We start from the raw sequence: 25,551 nt of genomic DNA, 5'->3' as shown, positions 1-25,551 counted from the left end.
AGGCATGAAACTCAGTACATGGAACCAGAAAAAGTCACTCATTTGTGAAATAGGTCCCACTACAAGAGGCTATATTGGAGAATAGGAAGGGAAGGTATTTGGACAGATTAGGAAAATGAAACATGCACAGAGCAAGAAATGACAAAGGGGAACAGGAGAGCTCCTCAGTTAAAGCCAGTTGTGAAGGCAACAGCTGCTCTGGGGTCGGGGGGAGGAATTGAACTCTGTGTACTGCAGGAATTCAAGAAGCCATGACTTTAGACTGTGTCAGCCCACAGTTACCCAAATCCTAGACAACCCCCAATCCATAGCATCAGCACATAGAGGGGGTTGGTGGAGACACTGTCCCTGCTCAATGAAAATGGCTGGAGGTTACTCAGTCAGGATGTCTACCTTTGGCACAATCCTAACTTTAAAACTAGGAAGACTCTCGGGAGAAATGGCTGGTACTCAGGGTAAGGCAAAACCTTCACCGAGCATATGCCAGCACTGTTTCCTGAGATGCCAGGAATAAATGAACTGTGGTAATGTTATAGGCAAATCATGAAGAGCCTTTAGACTAAGGAATTACAGTTGTTTCTGAAAGCCTGGGTGAGAATTGTGATTTTGAACTTTGAAGCCTTTGTACAGCATCTCTGAGCTCAGAGTGCCAGTGAGGATGTCTTACAGGGTTTCCAAATCAGCCTCCAGAAACAGCAAGAGTGGATGTCCCTGAGGGGCAACATGGCACAGATGCCAGCCACAAACACTGGACCCCGCATAGTGCTGCAGCACAACCTGCTCCCCCAGCCCCCAGGGGAGCCTCAGGAGAGATTTGGCTTTGCTGCTAAGAGCTGTGACCTCCCTCCCTGTTTGCCCACTGCCTCAGTGACAGGAGAGGGGGAGTCAGTTCCTGTCCATCTCTTCACATAGATTCATGTAAAGATGAGCTTTGGGATAAGTCTGGAAATGAAATTAAGACAGCAGAACAGGGTGAGGGGGTTCATTTCTCCAAAGTTTCCTCAAAGAAAATAAGATTCAGGTTTTCCTATCATAAAATTGCACAGAGTACATGGGGAGAACATAGAGAAAAGACAAAACATGCAACCAGCTCTTTCCAGGATTCCTGATCTCAGTGAGTCAGGGAAGGGAATCTGCCACTGTCACTGTGCATTAATAGTTAGTGTCCTGGAAACCTCATCATCATAGCCATTTACTGACACCTCCTACCAGGCCAGCAGAGGCTAAGGACCGACACCACTAATTTGTGATCTCTGAAATTGAGCTGAGAAGAATCGAGGCCATGAGCAAACACTAGAAGGCACATTGCAGTCCTGTGGGGCCTCCCTCTGTGGAATGAGATTTTTGAATCTACAGCCTCTATTACTTACACAGAATTTGGAAGGTTTTCTACTTCACAGCACAGAAGCTGTTGCATCAAAATAGTCCTGTGCACACCAAAGTTACAGATACACAACCAAGGAAAGTGAGCTCTCTGGACCTTTCACTTCCCTGATAATTTGTCCTAGGAATAGGTAAATCAGTAAAAGAAATGTAACTAAACAGCTTATCCAGAAATACAGTGTGAGTTACTTAGTTCACAGGAATGAACATGAATTCTATAGTAATTTGAAAGTCTATAAATTAAGGAAATGAGTATGTTATGAAGAAAACGTTCTTGTTGCCCATGCCGAACACAGTCCCTTGTGCCTATGGTCTGTCAGAGCTCAGAGTCTCCTCTGTAGCTGCTGAAAACCCCTCTTTAGCCTCCTCCTCCCACAGCCTGCCTAGGTTCCTACCACCTTCTGAATTTGCTTGGGTTGCAGAGCACTTACCCAGGTGGACGTGGCAGGGGAGGACTGTGCACCTGAGGAGATCCTGCACAGCTTATGTGAAGGAAGAATTTAAGGCCTCTCTGCGACATGTTATTTCTGTGTCTGTAGAAGATGACACATTACTGCTGGGGTCATGGAGATCTGGCACCCCAGTGGAGCATCTTCTCTGCCTGTTGATCTTACTCCCTGTGTCCTGATTACAGCCATCTGGGGAGGGCTGAGAACAAACTTTATCTGAGCTCCCTTGCCGCACCTGCGGGAGTGATCAGAAAGTTTGCACCAAATAGACAACAGTTTCTTTTCTCACTTTACACCTTAGGCTTAATTTTGAGCAATTTCTCCGCTGTACTGCCTCTCTTCTGAGATGCAGAACTCTTGGTCCTCCAATGATTTCCATGCCCACTTGAGGGTCCTCCTTCTACAGTGTGTGACAGCCTCTCCCCAGGTCAGTCTTCCCATGGAGCACCTGTTTTGTTGATGTATTTTCCAGTGTATCCAAACTCCTAGTTGCAGGATTTTAGCTGTGAGTGAAATCTGAAGGTGAATTGTAGAAGAAATCAGATGCAATGCAGAGAGCTCAAGGCAGCGTTGGAGAGCTGGGGTGACCACAGGAAGATGGGACCCAGCTGAGGCTGAGGACAAGCCGAGCTCTAAAGTCTGAATAAAGGGATGACTCCAGAGGTGGAGACAGGAGGATTCATGGCTAGCCTGGCTACAAAGACGTTCTCATTTACCAAAGGGAAACAAGTATAATGTTTTCAGGTGGGTGATTTACATTAAGGACATTAGAATTAGAAGAGAAGCCTTCAAAAATAAAAACCTCCTGTCTTATGTCAATAATTAAATATATAGCATAGATGGAAACATGATTCTAGAGAGAATTGGAAATTCAGAGATATTGAATGTTCTTTTATTTTTAGTCAGCGTCTCCCCATGTAGCCCTGGCTGTCCTGGAACTCACTATATACAACAGGCTTGCCTTGAACTCACAAATCTCTGCCAACTTCTGCCCCTGCCGGCAAACTAAGTGCTGGCACTAAAGGCATGTGCCCACACATTTGGACCTGTTCATGAGTTCACATGTTTGTTTTAACAGTTTATTAATTTCTCCCCATTTTCTCCATCTTTATGTATCTGTAAATATTCCCTCCCTTTAAGTCATTCACAACATTCAATTTTGCTAGCATACAGCCTGTCATCAGCATTTCTGACCAACCCAGTATGTATAAAGGACATGTGATGTTTTTCTCCATCTGCCCTGCCTACATTACCTAGTTCTTAAGTCATTTCTTTAAATGATCCTAAAGTCTAACTTATGCGATCTACACATGGACAGTGACATCACTGCTCATGGGTATGAGTGTGCTTTGATATGTAACATCTCCCCAAATTGCTCTTTTCAGTTACTGAGTGACAAATGAAACTGTCATTAGTATAGAAAAGCCCACCTGAGTTAGAGGCTTGCATTTGATTTCCCTTTATAAGTAATCAGGATAGAGCAAACTCACACTTTTCTGGCATTAGTTGAGGTCAAGGCTGTGTTATGTTCCATCTCTATTCTGCATTTAAACTTAGGAGGTTTTCTCTATCTCCGTCTCTGTGTCTCTGTCTGTCTGCTTGCTGTCAGTCTGTCTCTCTATGGTGTGTGTGTGTGTATGTGTGTGTTCATGATATCCAAAATAAAGAGGCCAGCACCCAATTGTAAAGTTACTTTAAGAAATGACAACCCAGGCCAAGTATCCACACGTGGCCTCCCAGCGCTGCCACAGCTTCCCCTTCAATGGAAAAAATTGTGAAGGAAAAATTGGGAAGATGGAGTACACGGTAGAAAGATGAAAGAGAAAGGAAGTGGAAGGGTTTACACACTGTAGAAAAAGGTAGAAATGGAGACTTAATGGCAGTGAGGAACAGACATCATGAGGAGGCCAAGGTGAAGTCCTGCTGCAGCTGGGGTCTTTGTCTATGTCTGTAGCTTAAGTTACCAATAAAGGCCAAGTGGATGTCAGGTTTAGGGCTGCCACTGAAGACCATGTGATTGTCTGAAGGATGTGCTGGTGAGGAAGACATAATGATCAGAATGGCCTCCACTGCCACCCGAGGCCATGGGGACATGTGGACCTAAGCTGCTGCCAGGAGTCAAGTCTGGGTCCCTGGTCCCATGGCAGCTAGGGTCTTTTGGATGCCCCAGGTCCATGTTTCCACCAGAGGCCATGCAGATGTCCCTGGTCTGGAATGCTAACTGAAGCACTTTTCTGAGCTGGTTCTACCCCTCAAAGGCCACCACACTGGAGAGCTGGGCCTGCCCCTCCTCTGCTGTGGGATGGCTTGGGCAAGGAAGAGATGCCCTCCCCACTCCTCACAATTTGTCCCCCACCAGCTGTAGCAGATGGAGACCTGGCCCCAAGGTCATGATAGCAGGGGAGTTGTCTCTGCCTCTCCCCAGTTGCTACAGTTAGAAGAGTGGGCCCTGCACCTCACCTGGGCAGCATAGCACAGCTGGCCCTGGTGGTGAAGGCACGGGTGATTTGGCTTCAAGGGCATGAGAGGAGGAGAGCTGACCTTGCTCCTTGTCTGCTGCAACACTGGGTGGAATATCCAGGGCCATGCTGGGCGCACCCTGGGGTGTGGGTGCAGGAGAGCTGGTGGGCTCACCCTGGGGTGTGGGTGCAGGAGAGCTGGAGGCTCACCAACTCAGCTACCACCCTGGCAGATCCAGAGCTTTGAGTTTGTCCACCCCAACACCTGCACTTCTGTGACCTGCTGGAGAGGATGAAAGGGCCAGTCCTGTAGATCCAAAGCTGCCTGATCTCCAAAGACACAGGGCAAAAAGAGGGCATCTGAGAGAAGTCCCCATGTGGATGCAGACTTGATGGTGTAGCAGATCTTAGGTTGTTGGAATGCTGAAAATTTGTCATGAGCATTGTTGTGTACATGACTGTTTATTTTTATTTAATGTCAATTTTTTTAACTTTTATTAATTACACTTTATTCACTTTGTATCTCCTCATAAACCCCTGTCTCCTCCCCTCCTGATCCCACCTTTCCTCTCCCTTCTTCATGCACTCACCTCCCTAAGTCCACTGATAGGGGAGGTCCCCCTCTCCTTCCTTCTGATCCTAGTCTATCAGATCTCATAAGGAGTGGCTGCATTGTCATCTTCTGTGGCCTGGTAAGGCTGCTCCCACCTCAGAGGAAGGTGATCAAAGAGTAGGCCAATCATTGTATGTCTGAGGTAGTCCCTCTTCTGATTACTATGGATCCCACTTGAGCACTGAACTGCCTTGGGCTACAACTGTGCAGTAGTTCTAGGTTATCTCCATAAAAGGTACTTGGTTGGAGTATGCGTCTCTAGAAAATCCCGTGTTCAAATTTTCTGGTTCTGTTGCTGTCTTTGTGAAGTTCCTGTCCTCTCCAGATCTCACTATTTCCCACTTCTTTCATAAGATTCCATGCTCTCTGCCCAACAGTTAGCCATAAGTCTCAGCATCTGCTTTGATAGTCTGTAGGCAGAGCCTTTAGAAGCCCTCTGTGACCGGTTCCTAACTTGTTTCCTCTTTTCTTCTTCTTCTGATGTCCATAATCTTTGCCTTTTGGGATGAGGATTGAGCATGTTAGTCAGAGTCCCCCTCTTGATTAGTTTCTTTAGGTGTATGGATTTTAGTAGGTTTATCCTATATTATATGTCTATATGAATGAGTATATACCCTGTGTGTCTTTCTGCTTCTGGGACAGATCACTCAGGATGATCCTTTCCAGTTCCCACCATTTACCTGCAAATTTCAGGATTTCCTTGTTTTTCATTACTGAGTAATATTCCATTGTGTAGATGTACCACAATTTCTGTATCCATTCTTCAGTTGAGGGACTACTGGGTTGTTTCCAGCTTCTGGCTATTACAACTAAAGCTGCTACAAACATGGTTGAGCAAATGTCCTCATTGTGTACTTGAGCCTCTTTTGGATATATGCCTAGGAGTGGTATGGCTGGATCTTGAGGAAGCACTATTCCTACTTGTCTGAGAAAGTGCCAGATGGATTTCTAGAAAGGTTGTACAAGTTTACATTCCTACCACCAATGGAGGAGGGTTTCCCTTTCTCCACAACTTTTCCAGCATGTTTTGTCACTTGAGTTTTTGATCTTGGCCATTCTGATGGGTGTAAGGTGAAATCTTAATATTGTTTTGATTTGTATCTCCCTGATGGCTAAGGAGATTGTGCATTTCTTTAAGTGTTTCTCTGCCATTCGATATTCCTCTATTGAAAATTCTCTGTTTAGCTCTGTCCCCTATTTTTAATTGGACTACTTGGTTTGTTGCTTTTCAGCTTCTTTAGTTTTTTTAAATATTGGAAATTAGATATTTATTAGATATTAAATATTGGATATCAGATAAAGGGTTGGTGAAGATTCGTTCCCGATCTGTAGGCATTCATTTTTTTTGATCATGGTGTACTTTGCTTTACATAAGCTTTTCAGTTTCATGAAGTCCCATTTATTGATTCTTGCTCTTAGAGCCTGTGCTGTTTGTGTTCTGTTCAGGAAATTGTCTCCTGAACCAATGAGTTCTAGGCTTTTCCCCAATTTTTTTTTCTTCTAACCAAATTAATGTTTCCGGTTTTTTGATGAGGTCTTTGATGCACTTGGACTTTAGTTTTGTGCAGGGTGATAAGTATGGATTTATTTGCATTTTTCTACATGTAGATATCCAGTTTGACCAGCACCATTTGTTGAAGGTGCTATCTTTTTTCCATTATGTGGTTTTGGCATCTTTGTCATAGATTAGGTGTCCATAAGTGTGTGGGTTTATTTCTTGCCAGAGCCTGCCAGGAGAGTCTAGTGTGTTCTTGAGTTGGGAGTGAGGATTAAAATTTAACAACACACACACACACACACACACACACACACATACACACAGCACAAAGGAGATTTTTTTTTTGAGGCTCCGGACTGGACAGCCACAGCAGCAAGCTTTCCCAGCAGCAGCCATAGTAACAGTAAGCAGCCTCAAGCAGCAAGCCTGACTTTTTCTATTGCAGAGCTTTTAAGCCAGAGTAAAGCATCTCAGAACAATGGGTTAAATTTCCACAAGGAGATGGAGCAAGAGGTGTGATCTTCACAAGCTATCCCACCTGCTGTCACAAACAAAAGGAGATGGACTTGCAAATTCTTCCCTGACTTCAGTGAATGCCTGGTAAAAGCAGTCTTTCTGCTGAGATTTAAATATCAAAGCAACTTCCAGGGCCATGGCTCCCAACAGGTCTCCCTTTTTTATATTTTTTAAATTGGCCATAACTTAAGATTTATGGAGCAGAAGATTGTGCCTGTCTTAGGTTGTATCTATCTGAAGACATATTTTTATTTGTACATGAATTTCATCATTCATGCCCAGCTTTGTGTTGAATATATCCCAGAGAAACTTACTTGTCATTGACTACCAACCTCTGCTAGGGTAGACACTGTGGTATGATCTTATGCAGATCAGCTCAGCTCTGACATACTGAAAGGCCTTCAGGCAGGTTTTAGTTGCCATCTCCTTGTTTTAGTTGCGCATCTCCTATCACAAGCCAAGTCCAAAATAACACTCCATAAAGGTGACTTAGCAGGTGACACCTTTTGTAAATTACCAAGTCTGAGAATCATTCATGGAACCATAGTAAAAAGGCTGTCGAACAATCAGAACCATTTGAAAACTTACAAATACAGTTTGTTAGTTTACATTGAAGTCAAGAAACATTAAAGTTTGAATCTTGTTAACATTTCCAAACAACAAAACAAAAGGAGAATTTATGTAGGCAGTTACAAGGCCTCCCAACAGTTTTTGAAGCAAGCTTGTTTTGGTCTGCTGAAAACCAGAATCAGAACCAAAGTTTCACAGTTAGTCCTCTTTATTTTTATTTTTTATTTTTATTTTGTTGAGAATTGTCCTTATTAACAGAACAATCAAGTCCAGTCCATTGTATAAGAAGTTTTTCTTCATGATGTCTTCTCGCAGGAGCAGAATGAAACAAAAACTGGGTCAGGAGCTTAAGTCCAATGCAGCTTTTCGGTCTCAGTCAGGGCAGAATTTATGACTGTCTGCAGCAGGAACATCCTCCTTCTGGGGAACAACTGCAAAGTGTACCAGCCTCTCTGGGATCCACCTAGCTCCCTCTGCGTCCTGTGGAAAAACACAAACATGCCCTCTTCCCCATATTAATGCGGGGTCAGGGCCCTGCCATGTTTCAGTAATCAGATCTTTCTATTTTAATTGGGCATAATTATCTTTGGTATTAGGTTGCCACAATCGATCAGCCATTAAAATGGCCTTGTATATCCACATTCAAAAGATTTAAAATAAAAAGAGCATAATTACGATAATTCTGTGGTGTTTGGGGATATAGCTCCCCCCTTTTTATTGTTTGCAATTGGTTCTTAAGAGATCCATGGGCTTGGTCCACAATTCCTTGGCCTTGAGGATTATATGGCATGCCCGTTTTATGATTAACACTCATTTGTGCACAAAAACATTGAAAAGCTAGACTCATATATCCGGAGCTATTATCAGTTTTTATAATGGAAGGAATACCAATTGCAGCAAAACACTTTAAGCAATGACTTATAACATGTTTGGTGGCTTCTCCTGTTAAGGGAGCTGCCATGATAAATCCTGAAAAAGTGTCAATTGTTACATGAACATATTTTAGTTTCCCAAACTCTGGGACATGAGTTAAGTCCATTTGCCACAAATGGTTGGGAGTCAAGCCTCTAGGATTGACACGATAATGAGGTACATTAAAATGTTCAGGACAAGAGGAACATGATCTTACAATTTGTCTAGCAGCTTCTCTGGTAATACTAATTGTTTTCTTGAGCTCTTGCTATTTTGATGATGTAATGAATGAGAATTTTGAGCCACTTCTTGTTGAGTTAATCCAACCAAACTTGCGGCTTGATCTGCTAAATTATTTCCTAAAGTTAAAGGTCCAGGAAGCCCTGAATGAGCCCTAATATGTCCTACATAATAAGGCTGCACATGGCTCCAAATACTTTGTTGAATATCTCTAAATATATCTTGTATTTGTTTATTAGCTGTATTAACATATGTTACAGTCTCTAGGACTTGCAAGGCTTTAGCTATATAATGGATATCAGTGTACAAGTTGAAAGAGGTAGAAGCCATATTTTTAAAGATTGCACCAACAGCATTCTATAACTTGAGCCGAGGCTGGCAATGTCTGTAAAACAAAAGTTTGTCCCTGTATTACACATACAGCTTTTCCATTTGAAGATTCGTCTGTGAATAGTGTTGGAACCTGAGTGAATGGCTTTTGTTTAATTATTTTAGAAAATACAAAAGCATGCTCATTGGCAAATTGAAGTAATTTATCTTTTGGATAATGATTATCAATATGTCCTAAATAATGAGCAAAGCTAGGGCCCAACAATCTGCATTTTGAAATAACCAATCTACTTGCTGTTTGGTAGAAGGGACTCCAATTAATGCAGGTGCTCTACTAAAATACATGTGAGATTTTGTGTGAGCCATTGGAACTAAATTAGCAACTGCTTTATAATATGGTGTCAGCGCTCAAACAGGAGACACAGGCAAGTGCAACCATAATAATGGTCCTTCTTGGCACAATACAGCAGTTGGAGTATGAACAGTAGCCAAAATATATGCACCCCATTCTTTTGAATCATCAATATATTGAACATGTTGCTTTTCAATAGCTAATTTTATCTTTTGTAAAGCATCAGAGCTTCTTTGGTAAGTTCTCCTTTTGACAAAGGATTAGCCTCTCCTTTTAAAATGTAAAAAAGTGGTTTTAGCTCTCCTGTAGTTAATTTTAAATGGAGTATTAGCCAATTAATATCACCTAACAACTTTTGAAACTCATTTAAAGTTTTTAGGTTGTCTTTCCTTAATTGAACTTTTTGAGGCATAATAGTCTGAGGATATAATGCCCCAAATATTAATAGGGTGGTTTGTCTTGAACCTTTTCTGGTGTAACCACTAAACCTAGATCCTTTACAGCTTGTTGTAAGTGTGTAAAAGCACCTAATAATATCCCTTCATTTTTATGAGCCAGTAAAATGTCATCCATATAATGAATAATATACACAGAACAATATTCCTCTCTAGTTTTAAAAACAGCTTGAGCCACAAATTTTTGACATAAAGTTGGACTGTTTGCCATACTTTGAGGTAATACAAGCTAATGATACCTTTTCATAGGTTCTTTAAAATTTACAGATGGCACGCTAAAAGCAAATCTTTTACAATCTTGAGGAGCAAGAGGAATAGTATCGAATTGCTGTCCTGTTTTTTTGTAGATTTATTCTCCAGCAAGCATGTCATAAGTTATAGGAAGTCCCTGAGCTCGATTAAGTTCAGCTGTAGCTTGACAATGCTCTGCAAATTCTGACTTCCATAATAAATTATCTCCTCCTGATAAGCATGCTCTTGCTAACTCTTTCCAGTCCCCTAGGCAGAGAGCCTCAGTAGACAAAGCCTGGGTAAAAGGTGCTGTAGGACTTTATTGGCAGCATGCACATTTTAATTCTCTTATCTGTTTAAAAGGTAAAGGAGCATGGACTCTCACCATAATACCCTGTCCATCAGGTTGCTCCAGAACTGGAAAACCATAAAACTCAGATACATCTTCTTCATTTTGCTTGGCTTCTTGTAAAGAAGCTTGCAAAGGGGATAGAGTTGCCCGTACAGTGGACAAAGGAAAAGATCCCCCTGTCTTTTGGGCCACTGCAACTGTAGAACTCCCAGGAGGAGGATCCAAACCTGCAACCAATGATAAGGTTGGAGTGGGAGATTGAGCTTCATATTCCCTAGTAGTTAATTCTCTAATTTTTCTGTTTATTTCCTCCAAGCCACACTCCAGTCTTTTAATTTCTTTTTGCCAAGGCTTATACTTTGTAACATGCATAGCCTGAACTGGAGGGTATCTTTCAGAATAATACTGATCTGGTTCTTCCTCCAAATCTGCAACCTCATTAGAATGTAAGTCTTCCTCAAAGTCTCCTTCTGGCAAGAAATTACTGTCATCAGGAGGGAAATATAACTCCTCTGGAGGAGCTGATGGCATAATATCATTTTCTCTTAAAGCCTGCCATCTTTCTAACCTCCTTTTCTCTGAGCCTGAAAGTTTAGCTTTCTCAGTTTTCTGTTGCTTATACAGACTACCTTTAAATGAGATCCATACAGAAAACACTAGGCTAATGCCTTGTCCCATTTTTGGATTTACTCACTGCGCCCTTTCTACTTATTGATGCCAGCTTGCCAACAACCATGGTGTCCTTCACTGATTCCCTGTATCTCAAGTCCCATGTTCGGGCACCAATCTGCCGGAGACCGCCAGCAGAGTCAAATGGGTTCTTGAGTCGGGAATGAGGATTAAAATTAATAAAAGCACACAGCAAATAGGAGACTTTTTTGGGGCTCCGGACTGGACAGCCACAGCAGCAAGCCTTAGCAGCAACAGTTGTAGCAGTTTCCCATATATTGAACCACCCCTGCATACCTGGGATGAAGCCTACTTGGTCATAGTGGATGATATCCTTGATGTGTTCTTGTATTCAGTGTGCAAGCATTTTGTTGAGTATTTTGCATTGAAGTTCATAAGAGAGATTGGCCTGAAATTCTCTTTCTTTGTTGGGTCTTTGTGTAGTTTAGGTACCAAGGTAACTGTGGCTTCATAGAATGAGTTGGGAAGTGTTCCTTCTGTTTCTATTTCGTGGAATAGTTTGAAGAGAATTGGAATCAACTCTTCTTTGAAGGTCTGGTAGAATTCTGTGCTGAAACTATCTGGTCCTGGTCTTTTTTTGGACGGGAGACTTTCGATGACTATTTCTATTTCTTTAGGGGATATAGGACTATTTAATTGATTTATCTGCTCTTGATTCAGCTTTGGTAAGTGGAATGGATCAAGAAAATTATCCATTTCATTTAGATTTTCAAATTTTGTGGTATATACACTTTTGAAGTAAGTCCTAATAATTGTTTGGATTTCCTTGGTGTCTCTATTTATGTCCTCCTTTTTATATTTGATTTCATCGATTTGGATGGTGTCTCTCTGCCTTTTAGTTAGCTTGGCTAAGGGTTTGTCTATGTTGTTGATTTTCTCAAAGAACTAGCTCTTGGTTTCATTGATTCTTTGAATTGTTTTATGTGTTTCTAATTGATTGATTTCAGCCCTGAGTTTATTTCCAGCCATCTACTCCTTTTCGGTTTGTCTGCTTCTTTTTCTAGGGTTTTAGGTGAGCTATTAAGTTGCTTGAATGAGCTGTCTGGAATTTATTCTTGAAGGCACTTAGTGCTATGAACTTTCCTCTTAGCACTGCTTTCATTGTGTCCCACAAGTTTGGGTATGTTTTGCCTTCATTTTCATCGAATTCTAGGAAGTCTTAAATTTCTTTCTTCATTTCTTCCCTGACCCAGCTGTCATTGAGTAGCAAGTTTTCGGTTTCCATGTGTGTGTAGGCTTTTTGCTATTTCTGTTGGTGTTGCAGTCCAGTTTTATTCCACAGTGATCAGATAAGATACAAGGGATTATTTCATTCTTCTTGTATCTCTTGAGGCTTGCTTTGTGACCAACCATATGGTCTATTTTGGAGAAGGTTCCATGAGGTGCTGAGAAGAAGTTAAATTCTTTTGTGTTTGGTGTAAGGCTCTGTAAATGTCTGTTAGGTCCATTAATTCATGACCTCTGTTAGAGACATTGTTTCTTTGTTTAATTTCTGTTTTGTTGACCTGTCCTTTGTTGAGAGTGGGATGTTGAAGTCTCCCACTATTAATGTGTGGGGATCTATGTGTGGTTTAAGTTTTAACAATGTTTCTTTTACAAATGTGGGTGCCCTTGTATTAGGGACATAGATGTTCAGGATTGTGATGTCTTCCTGGTGGAATTTTTCCCTTGATGAGTATGAAGTGTCCTAACCCATCTTCTTTGATGAATTTTGGTTGAAAATCTATTTTATCAGATATTAGAATGGCTACTCCTGCTTGATTCTTCGGTTCATTTGCTTAGAAAGCCATCTTCCAGCTCTTTACACTCAGGTAATATCTATCTTTGTGACTTAGGTGTGTTTCTTGTATACAACAGATTGCTGTGTCTTGTTTACACATTCATTCTGTTATTCTATGTCTTTTTATTGGAAAATTGAGTCCATTGATGATGAGAGAGATTAATGACCAATGGCTGTTAGATCTTTTGATTCTGATGTTGGCTGTGGTCATAAGTTTGTGTGCTTGGTTGCTTTCTGTTTACTGTAATGTGGTTAATTATTTTCTGTGTTTTCTTGAAAGTAGCTAGTATTCTTGGGTTGCATTTTTCCTTCTCATGTCTTCTGTAACACTGGATTTGTGTGTAGGTATTTTTCAATTTGTTTTTGTCATTGAATATCATTTTGTTCTCTGTCTATGAGGACTGAGAGTTTTGCTGGGTATAGTAGCCTGGGCTAACATCTGTGTTCCCTTAGGGCCTGCATGATATTCATCCAGGCCCTTCTGGCTTTCATAGTCTCCGTTGAGAAGTCAGGTGTGATTTGGATGAGCTTGCCACTATATGTTACTTAGCATTTTTCCCTTGCAGCTTTTAGTGTTTTTCTTTGTTCTGAATTCTTACTGCTTTGATTATCATGTGGCAGGAGGATTTTCTTTTCTGGTCTAATAAAGTGGGTGTTCTGTAGGCCTCTTGTATTCTTATTGGCCTCTCCTTTAAGTTTGGGAAATTTTCTTTAATGATTTGGTTGAAAATATTCTCTGGGACTTGGAGGAGGAAATCTTCTTTTTCCTCTATTCCTATTATTTTTAGGTTTTGTGTTTTTATGTTGTCTTGAATTTCTGGGACCGTCTGTGTCCAGAATTTTTTAGATTTAACGTTTTCTTTGACAGATACATCTATTTCTTCCATTGTATCTTCCACACCTGAGATTCTTTCTTCCATCTCTTGTAGTCTATTGCTTATGCCAACCTCTGTAGTTCTTGTTTGCTTCCCTAATTTCTTTCTCTCCACAATTTTTTCCATTTGTGTTTTCTTTAATTTCTTTTCAATTCTATCTACAGATCTTCAGCCTTTTTTTTATTTCTTTCACATATCTGACTGTGTATTTTCCTGATTTTCCTTCAATTCCTTCAGCTGTTTGTTTGAACAATCCTCTGTTTCTTTAATTTGTTTCAGTGATGTAAGTATTTCCTCTCTAAATACCTCAAACTGTTTGGCTGCAACTTCCTGTATTTCTTTACAGATGGCCATAATCTCTTTTTCTTTATCTTCCTTTATTTCTTTACAGATGACTGTAAGCTGTTTGAATTTATCTGCCTCTAGGTCTTTACGCATTTTATTTGTTTCCTGTGTTATCCTCTTCATGAGCATAGAGGTTATGTCATCTTCTTGAATTTCAGTTAGGCTGGGGTGTCCAGGGCTACTTGCCACTGGATAACTGGGTTCTGGAGATGTCATATTGGTCTGTCTTTTGTTGGTTGAGCTTTTACACTGGCCTCTACCCATTGGGCTATCTTGGGTGTTGGGTGTTAGTTTCTGGTGATTCCTGGAATCCTGTATTGGAGAGAATCCCCTTGGCAGGAAGATGGTTTTTCCTGAAGGAAGCCTCCTCAGCTTTTTGGGTTTGGTCACTGTATGGCCGGTGTTGTATGGGACTTGCCAGAGCTCACCTCAGGCATACAGACCTGAGTGGTAACTATGGTCCCTATTAGTGGAGAGGGCTCTTCTTTTACCCTGAGAATTCCTGGAGACAGATGCCCTGCTTCTGGGTTTCTTGCTGTAAATTTATTGAGCTGCTGCTTTAACCTGGGTGTCCCTTGGTTTAGTCATTTTGTTAGGGATAGCTGGTTGCCACTTGGAGCATCTGGGGATTGATCTCAGGGATCCCAGGCTTCTGTAAGTTTGAGGGTGGGGCTATGGGCCCCAGTACCAAAGTGGTAATCTGTGGCAGGTGGTTACTGCTCTCCTGGCAGCAGCAGGCTAGTTGGTGCACAGCAGGTCCATGGGTTGGGCCAGTCTGTGGGACCTTACCGGGGATATACTGGGGGGCCTAAGTCTCCCCCATTTGCTTCCTTCCCTGTCGGGGATTTCTCCCGACAGGGACTCCAAGTCTCTGGTGCTCTGTGGCGCACAGTTCTGTCTGTGAAAAACTGTTGGCACACAGCAGGTTTCTGGACTTGTGGCACGCCTGCCCACTGGTCTGTGGGACCTTTTCTAGGGATATACTGTGTGGCCTAAGTCTGTCCCTGTCTGCTTTCTTCCCTGTGGGGTTTTCTCCTGAAAGAGACTCCCAGAATCTGGTGCCCTGGGGCACACAACTCTGTCTGTGACAGAGAGCTGGGTGTACAGCAGTCTCTGGGCTCTACGTGCTCTCTGCTAGAGCCCAATTCAGTAATGGTGGCTCGCACCTGCCATTATGCAAGACCTTTTACAGTGAAAGATTGGGTGACCCAAGGCCAATACTGTTTCCTTTCTTCCTTGTGGGATTTTCTCCTGACTGGGACTCCCAGTCTCTGGTGTTTTTGTGATAGTTACCCATTTTAAATTTAACCTTAAGAAAATACAGCCTACACAAAGAGACGAGGTAAAACTCAATCTTGTACTCAATTATAATCTTTAGCATAACTTTTAATCTGCTCTTTTCAAGCTAAAATCAAGGCAAAACTTTTAATTAAACATAATTTATAAAGGGGCTAGCAAGTCTTATTTATCATATTGTATTAAAACTTAACAGCAAAAAATTAAACGACAAAAGTTTTATTTAGCATTAAACAGAGAACTAAACTTAGCCTGCAACCCTCAAAAAATGGACTATTCTGGCCATACCAAATCTATAGGCCAGAAAGAAACACTATTAAATCATTTATTTAGGTACTATCCATCAGGCATATATTTTATATAGTGGTTAACAGTGATCTGAATATAACCCTGCTTAACCCTGGGCTAACATGGAACTGTTGTCCTTTTTGTCCTGTAAAAGAGCATAAGCAAACTTTTTGCATTGAAGAATCTCCAGCCTTTTAAAATGAAGAACAACATATTTTATAGGTTTTTTTGCATGATATATTGTAATAACTAAATTTTTTTTAATTGGTTAAAACAGCATTGCTTGGTTTTACTTTTTAAAATTAATAAAATAAATAACCAAGGTCTTTTGACCTCCCCCAAAGGGTTGAGAAACTATTTTTAAGATTTTTGTTAGACTGTCCAAGGATTACCATTTTAAAATAACCAATAAATTTTAAAATGTTTTATAGAATTTAAGTCTAATGGTCCAGGACCAAACTCAGAGGTGTTGATTTGCACTGTCTCATGTCCAAAAATATTAATATCATCAGTCACATTTAAGTCCACAGTTTATCGTCATTTTAAGTCCACAGATATACATATACACACATAGAAACATATACACACATAGATTCCCGAAGGAGCAGAGCCCCCTTAGCCCTCTCTTCACAAAGAATAAGGTCCCACCGACCCTCTCTTTTTGTCCTGAAAAAAGTGTAGCAGTTATAGGTCTTTTCCTGGGAACTGGGGCATCCCCCAGATTCCCTTGACCAGAATGGAAACTCTCCAATTTTTCCAGATCTTGCAAGCAAACCAAAACCAGAAACCAAAACAGACAGCTGGCAGATAAAAACAATAAGAGTGACAAAGACAAGAACAACTGTGGTACCTACTTTTTAAACATTTGCATATTTTTTTAAACCTGTTTTTGTAATATTAAAACAAAACATCCTCCTTAGGAGTGAATTTATAGAGCATAACCATGATTTCAAAAGTCAGAACTAGATGTAAATTTCAGAATTTATCAGTGCACACAATTTAAACTTTAAAACTAGAAGTGGCTCCATCCCTCTGGCCCATGTCCAAGAGCCAACACTGAATGAAGCTCCTGGGAGAAGAGATGAGAGGAGGATGGTGGCAGGGTGAACTGCTGCTCAGCTCAGCAGCTGGTAGAGGCTGGTCTTAGGCTGATTCAGAGGGTGTGAGCATTCCAATCCACCCAGTTCTCTGCAAGCCATCCAAGCCTAGCTTCTGGTAGGGGAGAGGGAAGGATGCATATAGTGTCCCCGATTTTCCTGCTCACTGAGCTCCGGCCCTGTGTTCTGTCCCCGCCAGACTGGGGGCCTTTTTTCTTTGTTAGGGTTAGAGAGAGGTGGGTGCAGGAGGCCATTCTGAATTATGAGACTTGGCAACTTTATTTTTCCCTTCTGACTCTGTTTTATACTCATTATCTAGGGCTTGTCTCCTAAATTATTTTCTGCTGTCAAATTACACAAATCTGTTTGAGCTTCTTTATGAACATTTGAAATAACCTTAGAAGTACTTTTTTTCTGCCTGTTTGGCTGCTCTAATTTTTAAAGTAACTCTTTAGCTTGTGAGATTCCTTTTTGTTTACCTTTACTCCTTGTGTCTTGAAGGACTGCTTGAGATCCTGTAAGAATAAGTCATGCTTGCTCAATTTTTGTCCAATAATTCGTCATTTTGACTTACCTCAATGGATCAAACTCACAGATGGGCAGTCCCATGGAGATCTCAATGCATTACCTTCAATCACTTCCCATGTGGAAGCACCAGATCCTATGTAGGAGTGTGGGTACACAAAGAAGGACATTCAATTTGATTCCCGTGCCTCAACCCCATGTTGGGCGCCAAGTATGTCCCGTCCAGTAGTAGTTCAATGCGATCCTAAGAAGGGGTGAAAAGAATGTGTTGGGAAAGAGACACAAAGAGGGAAAGCAAGTGTACAATCTGATCCAGCTCTCACTTATTTGAAAAATTTCACACAACTTTATAGGGAGAAGGCAGGAAGGGAAAATGTGTCAGCAAAATAGTTCACAAAATTTAACTGGGTGATTAATGATGATGCAGAATAAGACAAGAATGTTTACTAAAAGAGATACTACAAGAATGTCAGCTAAGATATCTCAAATTGTCTAGCCTGACAAACAGAAATAAAGAGTGCAATGGAAAGAAGCAAACCTTCTGCAGACCTAGTGCATGCTGGGTGACTGTGGCACTGAGGGTGCACTACATCCAGGGAGGAGAAAAAGTTTCCTCCTCTACAACATGGACTCAGCCTGCCCATCTCCTCATATTGAGAAAATGTGTGCAGAGCATGGTTTATGTCAGGGCTGAGCAGTACCTGTCCACCCTGTGTTTATGAATCCATGGGCTTGATTTTGCCACCATCATACAGCTCACCTTTACCATGGGATCAGCACATTCGTTTATGCTCTTCACCCACTGTGAAGAAGTAAGATTAATCCTTTCCTGTGCACATTTCCTTTTGTTTAATTTGGAATTTTTTTCTGAGTCAGCGTTTCTTTGTGTAGCCCTAGTTGCCCTGGAACCTGATTTAAAGTCTAGGCTGACCTTGAACTCAGAGAATCTCCTGTTTCTGCCATCTGAGTGCTATGATTAAATGCTTGCGCCTCCACCACCCATCTTATATTGGATTTTAAAATAATATTTTATTCTTATAATTATTTTTGCTTTGTGACTGTTATGTGCTAGTCTGGACTCATCCTGTAGCTCAGGCTGGCCTTGAACTCACTATCCTCCTGTTTTGATTTCATGGTTATAGACTTGAGCCACCAGGCAAATGTCTGCTCGTGGGTTTATACAACTTACAGTTGTGTGGTTTATTTCTTCTCCTCCATGTCCTTGGTGTGTGAAATGTTCTCTCATGTTACCTAGTTAAATTCCATTCTTTTTGTTAATTTACATCCTGTCTGAGGCTCTAGGTCTCACTCAGAGTGTAGACAGAACATGGAACAGATCTTCTCTGATCTTTCTTTTTCCACTAACCAGTTTTCAGTTATTTCTTTAGATTATATGTAAGTGTCAACACTGAAATTACTCGATTCTGGGTGTGAGTGGGGTCCATGCTTGTGACATATCCTCACACTGAGTGACAGATAACAGTTTTACTGTGGGAAGTAAGTCTCTAAGTGTGTGTTCTGCACTGTAAAGTATGCCTGTGAGTGGGTTCAGCTGTGTGAAGTCTTCCTGTGAGTGTGCTCAACTGTGTGACTTGTGTGACTGAGTCCGTGTTCTCTTACATGAAGTGTGCTCTGGGCAGGTATCTGATTAGTCTCAATTAAGCAGGCATGCTGCAAGCCCTCAGGTCCCTGGAGTATATCAATAGTGCAGCTGAGTAACTATCTGTGACTAGTTTCCTATTTAAATTTGGATTTTTTGAGCCCAGATAAAGCACTTTGTCTATGGTCTCTATTCCTTTGACACATCTAAGCTCCATCTTTCATAAGCAACTCATCAAGATTGTGCAGTGTGTCTGACTGGCATCGCAGACATTCGAGGTGTTCTTCATGTTCTGACTAGCATTCCTTAACAAGGGGAGGCCATGACCTGATCCCACATCCTGACACTTCTAGACAGTGGCTGTTTCTACTTTGACTGTTTTAAATCAGGCCATAGGAGCACCATTATGCAAATGACAGGATGCTTCTCTGCATATCATTTTGGCTCTGTGTATGTGTGTGTGTGTGTGTGTTCTGCATCCTGTGATAATTTATTCTCAAAACAGTGTTTCCTTGTATATTTTTCCAAATATAAACAACTGAGGCATTGATTTATTGAAAATGTCATATTTAAAGTAATGGGCTGTGCCAGAGAGATGGCTCAGCACATATGCAAACTGTTTTCTAAAAGACTCAAGTTCAATCATCACCACTCACCCTTGGGTGGCACACAACTGCCTATAAGTCTAGCTCTAAGAGTAATTGACATTTCTGGCCTCCAGGATGACCTGCACTCACATACACACACACACACACACACACACACATACACACACACAAACACACACACACACAGACACAAGCACAGACACAAAAACATACACACACAGTTAAAAGTTAAATCATTTTTTAAAAAAATTAAAAGTAATCTGGGCATGATGGCACATGCCTTTGATCCCGGCACTCAGGGAGGCAGAAGCAGGTAGATCTCTGTGAGTATGAGGTCAGCCTGATCTACAAAGCAAGCCCAGGATAGCCAGGGCTACATGGAGAAACCCTGCCACAAATTCCAAAATAAATAAATAAATAAATAAATAAATAAATAAAAAGTAATGTGCTAAAAAAGACAGATGAGAGCCATTTCACAGACCTCCTTTGAAAACCCATTGAGAAAGATAAACTTCATGTGATATCTGAGTGGGAATGCAGTTTAATATTGTTTTATATACTTGCCATCCACACACAGAGTAAACAGATGGAATGTTAAAAGGATGTTTTCACATATCAGTTTAAGCCACAGAATGTTCCTACTATGTCATGATATGATGGCAACATATTGGATTGTATTAAGGAGTGTACAATTTTACCCATCATTGATTAATCAGATATTTAATTTCCTGTCCCACAGTGACCTTAAAAATTTAGTTATATGCTTTTCAGTGCAAATAAACACAAGAGGACTGACTGTGGCATAGCCATGGGACACAAGAATCTGGATACAGTAAAACAGAGAGCCATCTTTGAACTTCATTCTTGTGTGGAAGATAACACTGTCCAAAATGTAGAGAACCACAAAGAAGCTCATGAGCAGCAGGATGGTCCGGGTGGCCCTTCGCTCTGGGGATGCTTTTGGAGAAAGTTTGGTGCTGTGAAGATGCAGGGCCTGCTTCATGTGTCTGTATAAAAGAGTCACCATGTACCCGCTGGAGAACACCATGAGACTTATAAGAAAGGCTTTCCTGAAGACCACCAGTGTGGAAAATGTGTTTTGTCTGGAGTAACTCAGTGTGAGAAGTGAGCAAGACTGAGTAACATACATAAAATTATCTGAGGTCGAATTGGGGATGGCACTTATTGATACCAGGAGGTAACTGCTAAAAGACATGTAGAGAACACAAAGAAAAAGGGCGCAGGAGATGTCATGGGGAAATTTATGTTTAAACTTGTCTAAGCAGCAGCTTCTAGGGCTGAGGATGATGGTCCAGAGGACATTCAGCAGACAGGCAGCACAAAGGGAGAGGCCCCTCAAGAACCTGTGCAGATAGATAAGGGATTGGCATGTGGTGGGGTCCCACCTCCCCTGAGACATAAACGTGTCTGCAGCTATGAGTCCCATAGTTAGCAGCATCAGTAGTTGGGTCAGGGCCAAGAAACCAATGGCGAGATCAATGAGCTTAGGCCTGTGCGCACCAATGAGCATACAGAGATGGAAGACGAAAAGGATGCTGTTGGCTGAGATCCCAACACTCATTTCAGAGAACAAGGTGATTTTAATGTTTGTGTTAGTGTGGAGTATGCTGGCTTTATTCATTGTATGTGTGTGTATTTGAAGTACCAAAAATCTGAGGAGAAAAGAGAAAACTCTTCATTACAAATACTGGTAATGAAGCATTACCCCCCAACACTGAGATGGCAACAACATGTCAATTCATCCCAATTCCACCTCATCCAAAAAGAACTCAGCTCCATCTCAGACTCCCTTGAGGCCATCCCCATAGTCCCCATTGTCCCCACTGTCCTGATGCTTCCCATGCAAAACTGAACTGTGCAGACCATTGTAGGCCTGTCTCAAAATACAAACTTTCTTGTACATTAAACATTTCCACAAGTTATAAAAAATTAACCTCTCCTGATCCACATGTTTGGTTTATTCAGGGGTAATAGCTGCATCTCACTTGATTGTCAGACCCACATGCACAGGGTCATTTATCTCACTGCCCTCTTCATTGCTGGCCAAGTAGTCATTCACTCTCTTTTTCATTCAGTCATTAATCATTCATTCTCTATGTCTCTTTCTGTCTGTCTCTCTCCCCCTCCCTGCCCCTCTTACCTCTGTCTCCTCCTCCTCGTTCTCTCTCTCTCTCTCTCTCTCTCTCTCTCTCTCTCTCTCTCTCTCTCGGTTTTTCAAGTCAGGGTTTCTCTATGTAGTCCTGGCTGTCCTGGAACTCACTCTGTAGACAACACTGACCTAGAACTCAGAGATCCTCCTGCCTTTGCCTCCTGAGTGCTGGGATTGAAAACATGCACCACCACTGCCCGGCCAGGCCAAATGTTCTTATTAATCTCCAGAACAAATAATTACCAGTTTGGACTCTGAATCAAATCCTGCCGACTATCTGCCATTTCTTCAGAGTGTGACCATAAGCACTCAGAAGATGAGCTCCAGTCAGCAACTCTGGAACATATGCACAGTCAAGAAGCCCCTAGGTGTGAGGATTCTACCTACACACCAAGCATGGAACTGTTTCAGGCACAAAGTGATCTCTGTACTTGTCAGCTGCTGGTTTTCTCATGCAGTGTCCTGGGAGACAGAATGCAGCTCTGTGAATGACAGATCAGCTCCTTCCCTGCATGAAGCAGAAAAGAAAAAAATGACCAAAAGGATAGAATGATGGAGACAAGTTCTGTTTCCAGAGAAATCCTGGTTTTTCTCTGAACTCTCTTAAGTGACTCTGCCTCCAACCTATGACTTTAATCTCCAGCCATGATGCCTCTGTGAAGAGAGCCTGAGCATCCAATATCGGGATAAGTTCAGGGTGAGCATACTCCTTATTTTTTCCTCTTTTGACAGGTAAAATTAGGGTGCTAAACAAAACTACAATTATAATAAGCTCAGGGCCATCTCATTCTAAGTTCATAATTAAATGAAAGTGTCCACCCAGTCTTGAGGGATGGGCTCCACAGGAGTCTTAAGTCTCCTTACCTTCAAGGTGTAGGGGACTTCTCCAGACTTCAGGAATGTAGGAAATTCAGTGTGTGTTTTATGTAGAGATCATCATTTCCTCTAATGAATTTTGAATACACATGAAGTATATAATGTTGTAAAAAGTTTCCCAGATACACAGTAAAGAATTATCAACTGAAAATCAAGGGTGTGAGATGAAATAACTTCATAATTTTTCTCACCAGTTTGTGTGAGTATACAGTATACTGACAAGAAGCAAAAATGTTTTAAATGTTCTAAGTATTTGTTCTTATATCCACAGATGAGTGTAACCCTCACCTCTCAACATGAAAACTTCTCTTTGAGCAGAATGAGATCAGTACAGAAAACCACAACTGATCAAGATGTAGAGTTGTGGATCCCAGTCTCGGTGGACCCATCTACCAAAGAACTGCAAGCAAGGCTCAGAGAACATTGCTTCTGAAGATGGCATGGAGAGATTGAAAGCAGGGGATTAGGGAATTCACTGTGAGATTGTGTCTCCCAGTAGTTTTAAGGAGCTACAGCAATAACCTTACGCACATGACTGCTTAAACCTGAGCTAAACAAGGACAACAACACTTAGACATGCCAAGGTACAGGAAAACCACTGCTCAGCCCTTCTCAAAGAACTACAGGAGACTAAGGAATGCCAAGAGCCGGAGCAACAGTCCTCTCCAGGGAAGAGCACACAAACTGGTAGTCCAAAACCCAATTATCAGCCCTGAAAACAAGCAAACAAGTCACATTATACAGACTGAGCAGGTCGCAGTGATGCCTCTGAGACTATATATGTATATAATAACAATTAAAGAAAAAGAGGCCATGAGGATGAGGGACAGCATGGGAATGATATTTGGATGGGTTTTGAGGGAGGAATGGGAAAGGACATATTACATCATTATATTATAAGCTTAAAAATTCAAAGAAGTATTTATAAAATGAGGGAAGAGGGAAAATGTTAAAATTCATAAATACTTGATAAGAATGAATAATTCAGAGCTGAAAATAAATACTTGATAAAAACAATTAAAATTTGAGTTTCCTCACATAAAAATTCTATAATAGCGACACAAAAAGCTAGTTCTTCAAAAGATTAGTGGCCACCAGGCCCAGAGAGTCATGATTAAGCTCTTCAGATTTTTCTTCCTGTGAACCTATGGAGTTCCTCATAATGCCCTTGCTCCTTCCCGAAGACAGTCTCAATGAAGAGCAGTCAGTGGAGAAGGAAGAACCAGGAAAGAGAAGGAAGAAGAGCAGAGGAAATTCAGTTTCATCAACAGGTGACATAGACTAAGAGTTTATGGCACACAGCCAATATGGTTGAGTCTGTGCCATGATGACCCCAGAAAAATAAACAGTAATCAAGCCTTTAGGACAAAGAGCAGTGGTGCTCATTGTCGCTCAACCTGAATGTCAGCTTGTGACCTGTGTGCACCCATAATGGTAGCCATGGGTTTGATAGACACATTTCATAGAGGATAAAGTAGACATTTGTAAAGTTTTAAGAGTTTAAAAAATCTGAAATGTATGCATTCACTAGCTGCTACCAACAATATAATCCCAATCTATGTTTATAACCACCATTTTCATGAAATGCAAGTCTTCTATGTTCACATGAATACAAAGGAACACATAAATACATACACACACAAACATGAGAGAGAGGGGAGAAGAGAAAGAGGAGGGAAAAGGACAGGGAGAAGGAGAGGGTGAGGAATTGATTCTTATAAAGATATCACATTGTCAAACCAGGGAGAGGGTTGTCAACCTCTTTAGAGTTTGGTGCAGGCTGTGCTATTTTTAGGGTGACTTCAGTAACTACATCCCTGCAAAACGTAAATCACTTAGGGAAGCCAGGCCTTCTCAGGAGCCAGGAATCATTAGCCATATTCATGGCATTATGGCTTCAGGAGATCATTGTTTTGAAATCACTGCAGAACCTTGTTAGTGTGGAGGAGAAAGTTCACAGTTGCTTCCTCTCTGCAGAAAAAGCTGAGGAGAGTGACACAATGTCATGTGTCACTGTGAACACCAGCTTGTGTGGAGTGAGACAAACAACAGCCTTGAGCCACCTGCCAGCTCCAGGCTTTGCAGCCCCCTCAACTGTGCCTATGTGAAGGTTTGTAGAAAATTCAGGGCTAATGCATCATTTGTATACAAAACATTACAGTGACTAAAAACCCTTCGTAGAAAAACTGCTGTCTTCCTAGATGGTAGTCCTCACATGAATGCCTACTAGCCCAGCAAAGGAGATCAGAGAACATGATAGCCACTTCCTGCCATCAGAAATATTAGATAAGAGAAAGCCTTTTGCTCAACAGTTCAGCCTTCAACAGCCGCCTGTGTCCTTGAGAAAAAATTGTGCTGTGCCCTAAAATTACCTTTTTTAGCATTGTCTATCAGCTTTCCTGCAGAGGTAATAGGGGTTCTGCACTCAGAGAATGGACCTGTATTTGTGATATAGGTTCCCTGTGAACCTTGGGGATGAGGACGGAAAGGCTTAGAGGGTAGAACGGGAGAACAAAATATATCTGAAGCAAAGACATCCATAAGAATCCTGAACATTACCTGTTAAAGCAACTATGAAGGCTTCAGCTGCTCAGACCAACAAGGTTAGAGCCCCCTGCTCTGCATGGAGTCAGGAGACCAGGACTTTAGACACTGTGTCATCCCTCAGTTACCCGAATCATGGACAGCTTGAGATCTATAACATCATCAAACGGGCCTCAAACAAGTGACCAGTTTTTAGAACAACAGTGGCCTGAAATTGTGACCTGGAGGGAAATAGAGAGTGGAAAGGGGAAAGGAACCCCCTCTGCAGAAACCACTGCATGCTGGGTGCTTGTGGCCCTGTGGGTGCACTGTAGCTGGGGAGGAGAAAGGCAGGAAGTGATGTCTGTGTCCTCCTCTACATCTTGGATACAGCCTGCCCATTCCTGGAAGCTGAGAGGCTGTGTAAAGAGCATGTTTATGTCTGGGCTGAGCAGAACCTGTCCACCCTCATGCTTTTGAAGCTGTGTGTTCGTGTTTGTCACCGTCACAGAGCTCAC

The 25,551-nt window shown here is 41.6% G+C and overlaps 1 protein-coding gene across 1 annotated transcript; it reads right to left on the bottom strand.

Moving 5' to 3' along the window:
• Positions 1–20,176: 20,176 nt before the first annotated feature.
• On the bottom strand, positions 20,177–21,106 carry LOC132654065 (vomeronasal type-1 receptor 44-like). Its single transcript, XM_060383342.1, has one exon. The coding sequence runs from the start codon at positions 21,104–21,106 to the stop codon at positions 20,177–20,179; it is 930 nt and encodes a 309-aa protein (XP_060239325.1).
• Positions 21,107–25,551: the final 4,445 nt, after the last annotated feature.

This window comes from Meriones unguiculatus, chromosome 5, assembly GCF_030254825.1.
Source record: "Meriones unguiculatus strain TT.TT164.6M chromosome 5, Bangor_MerUng_6.1, whole genome shotgun sequence".
Lineage (NCBI taxonomy): Eukaryota > Metazoa > Chordata > Mammalia > Rodentia > Muridae > Meriones > Meriones unguiculatus.
Note: the sequence above shows the minus strand (reverse complement) of the source record. Positions and strands in the feature narration are given on the sequence as shown.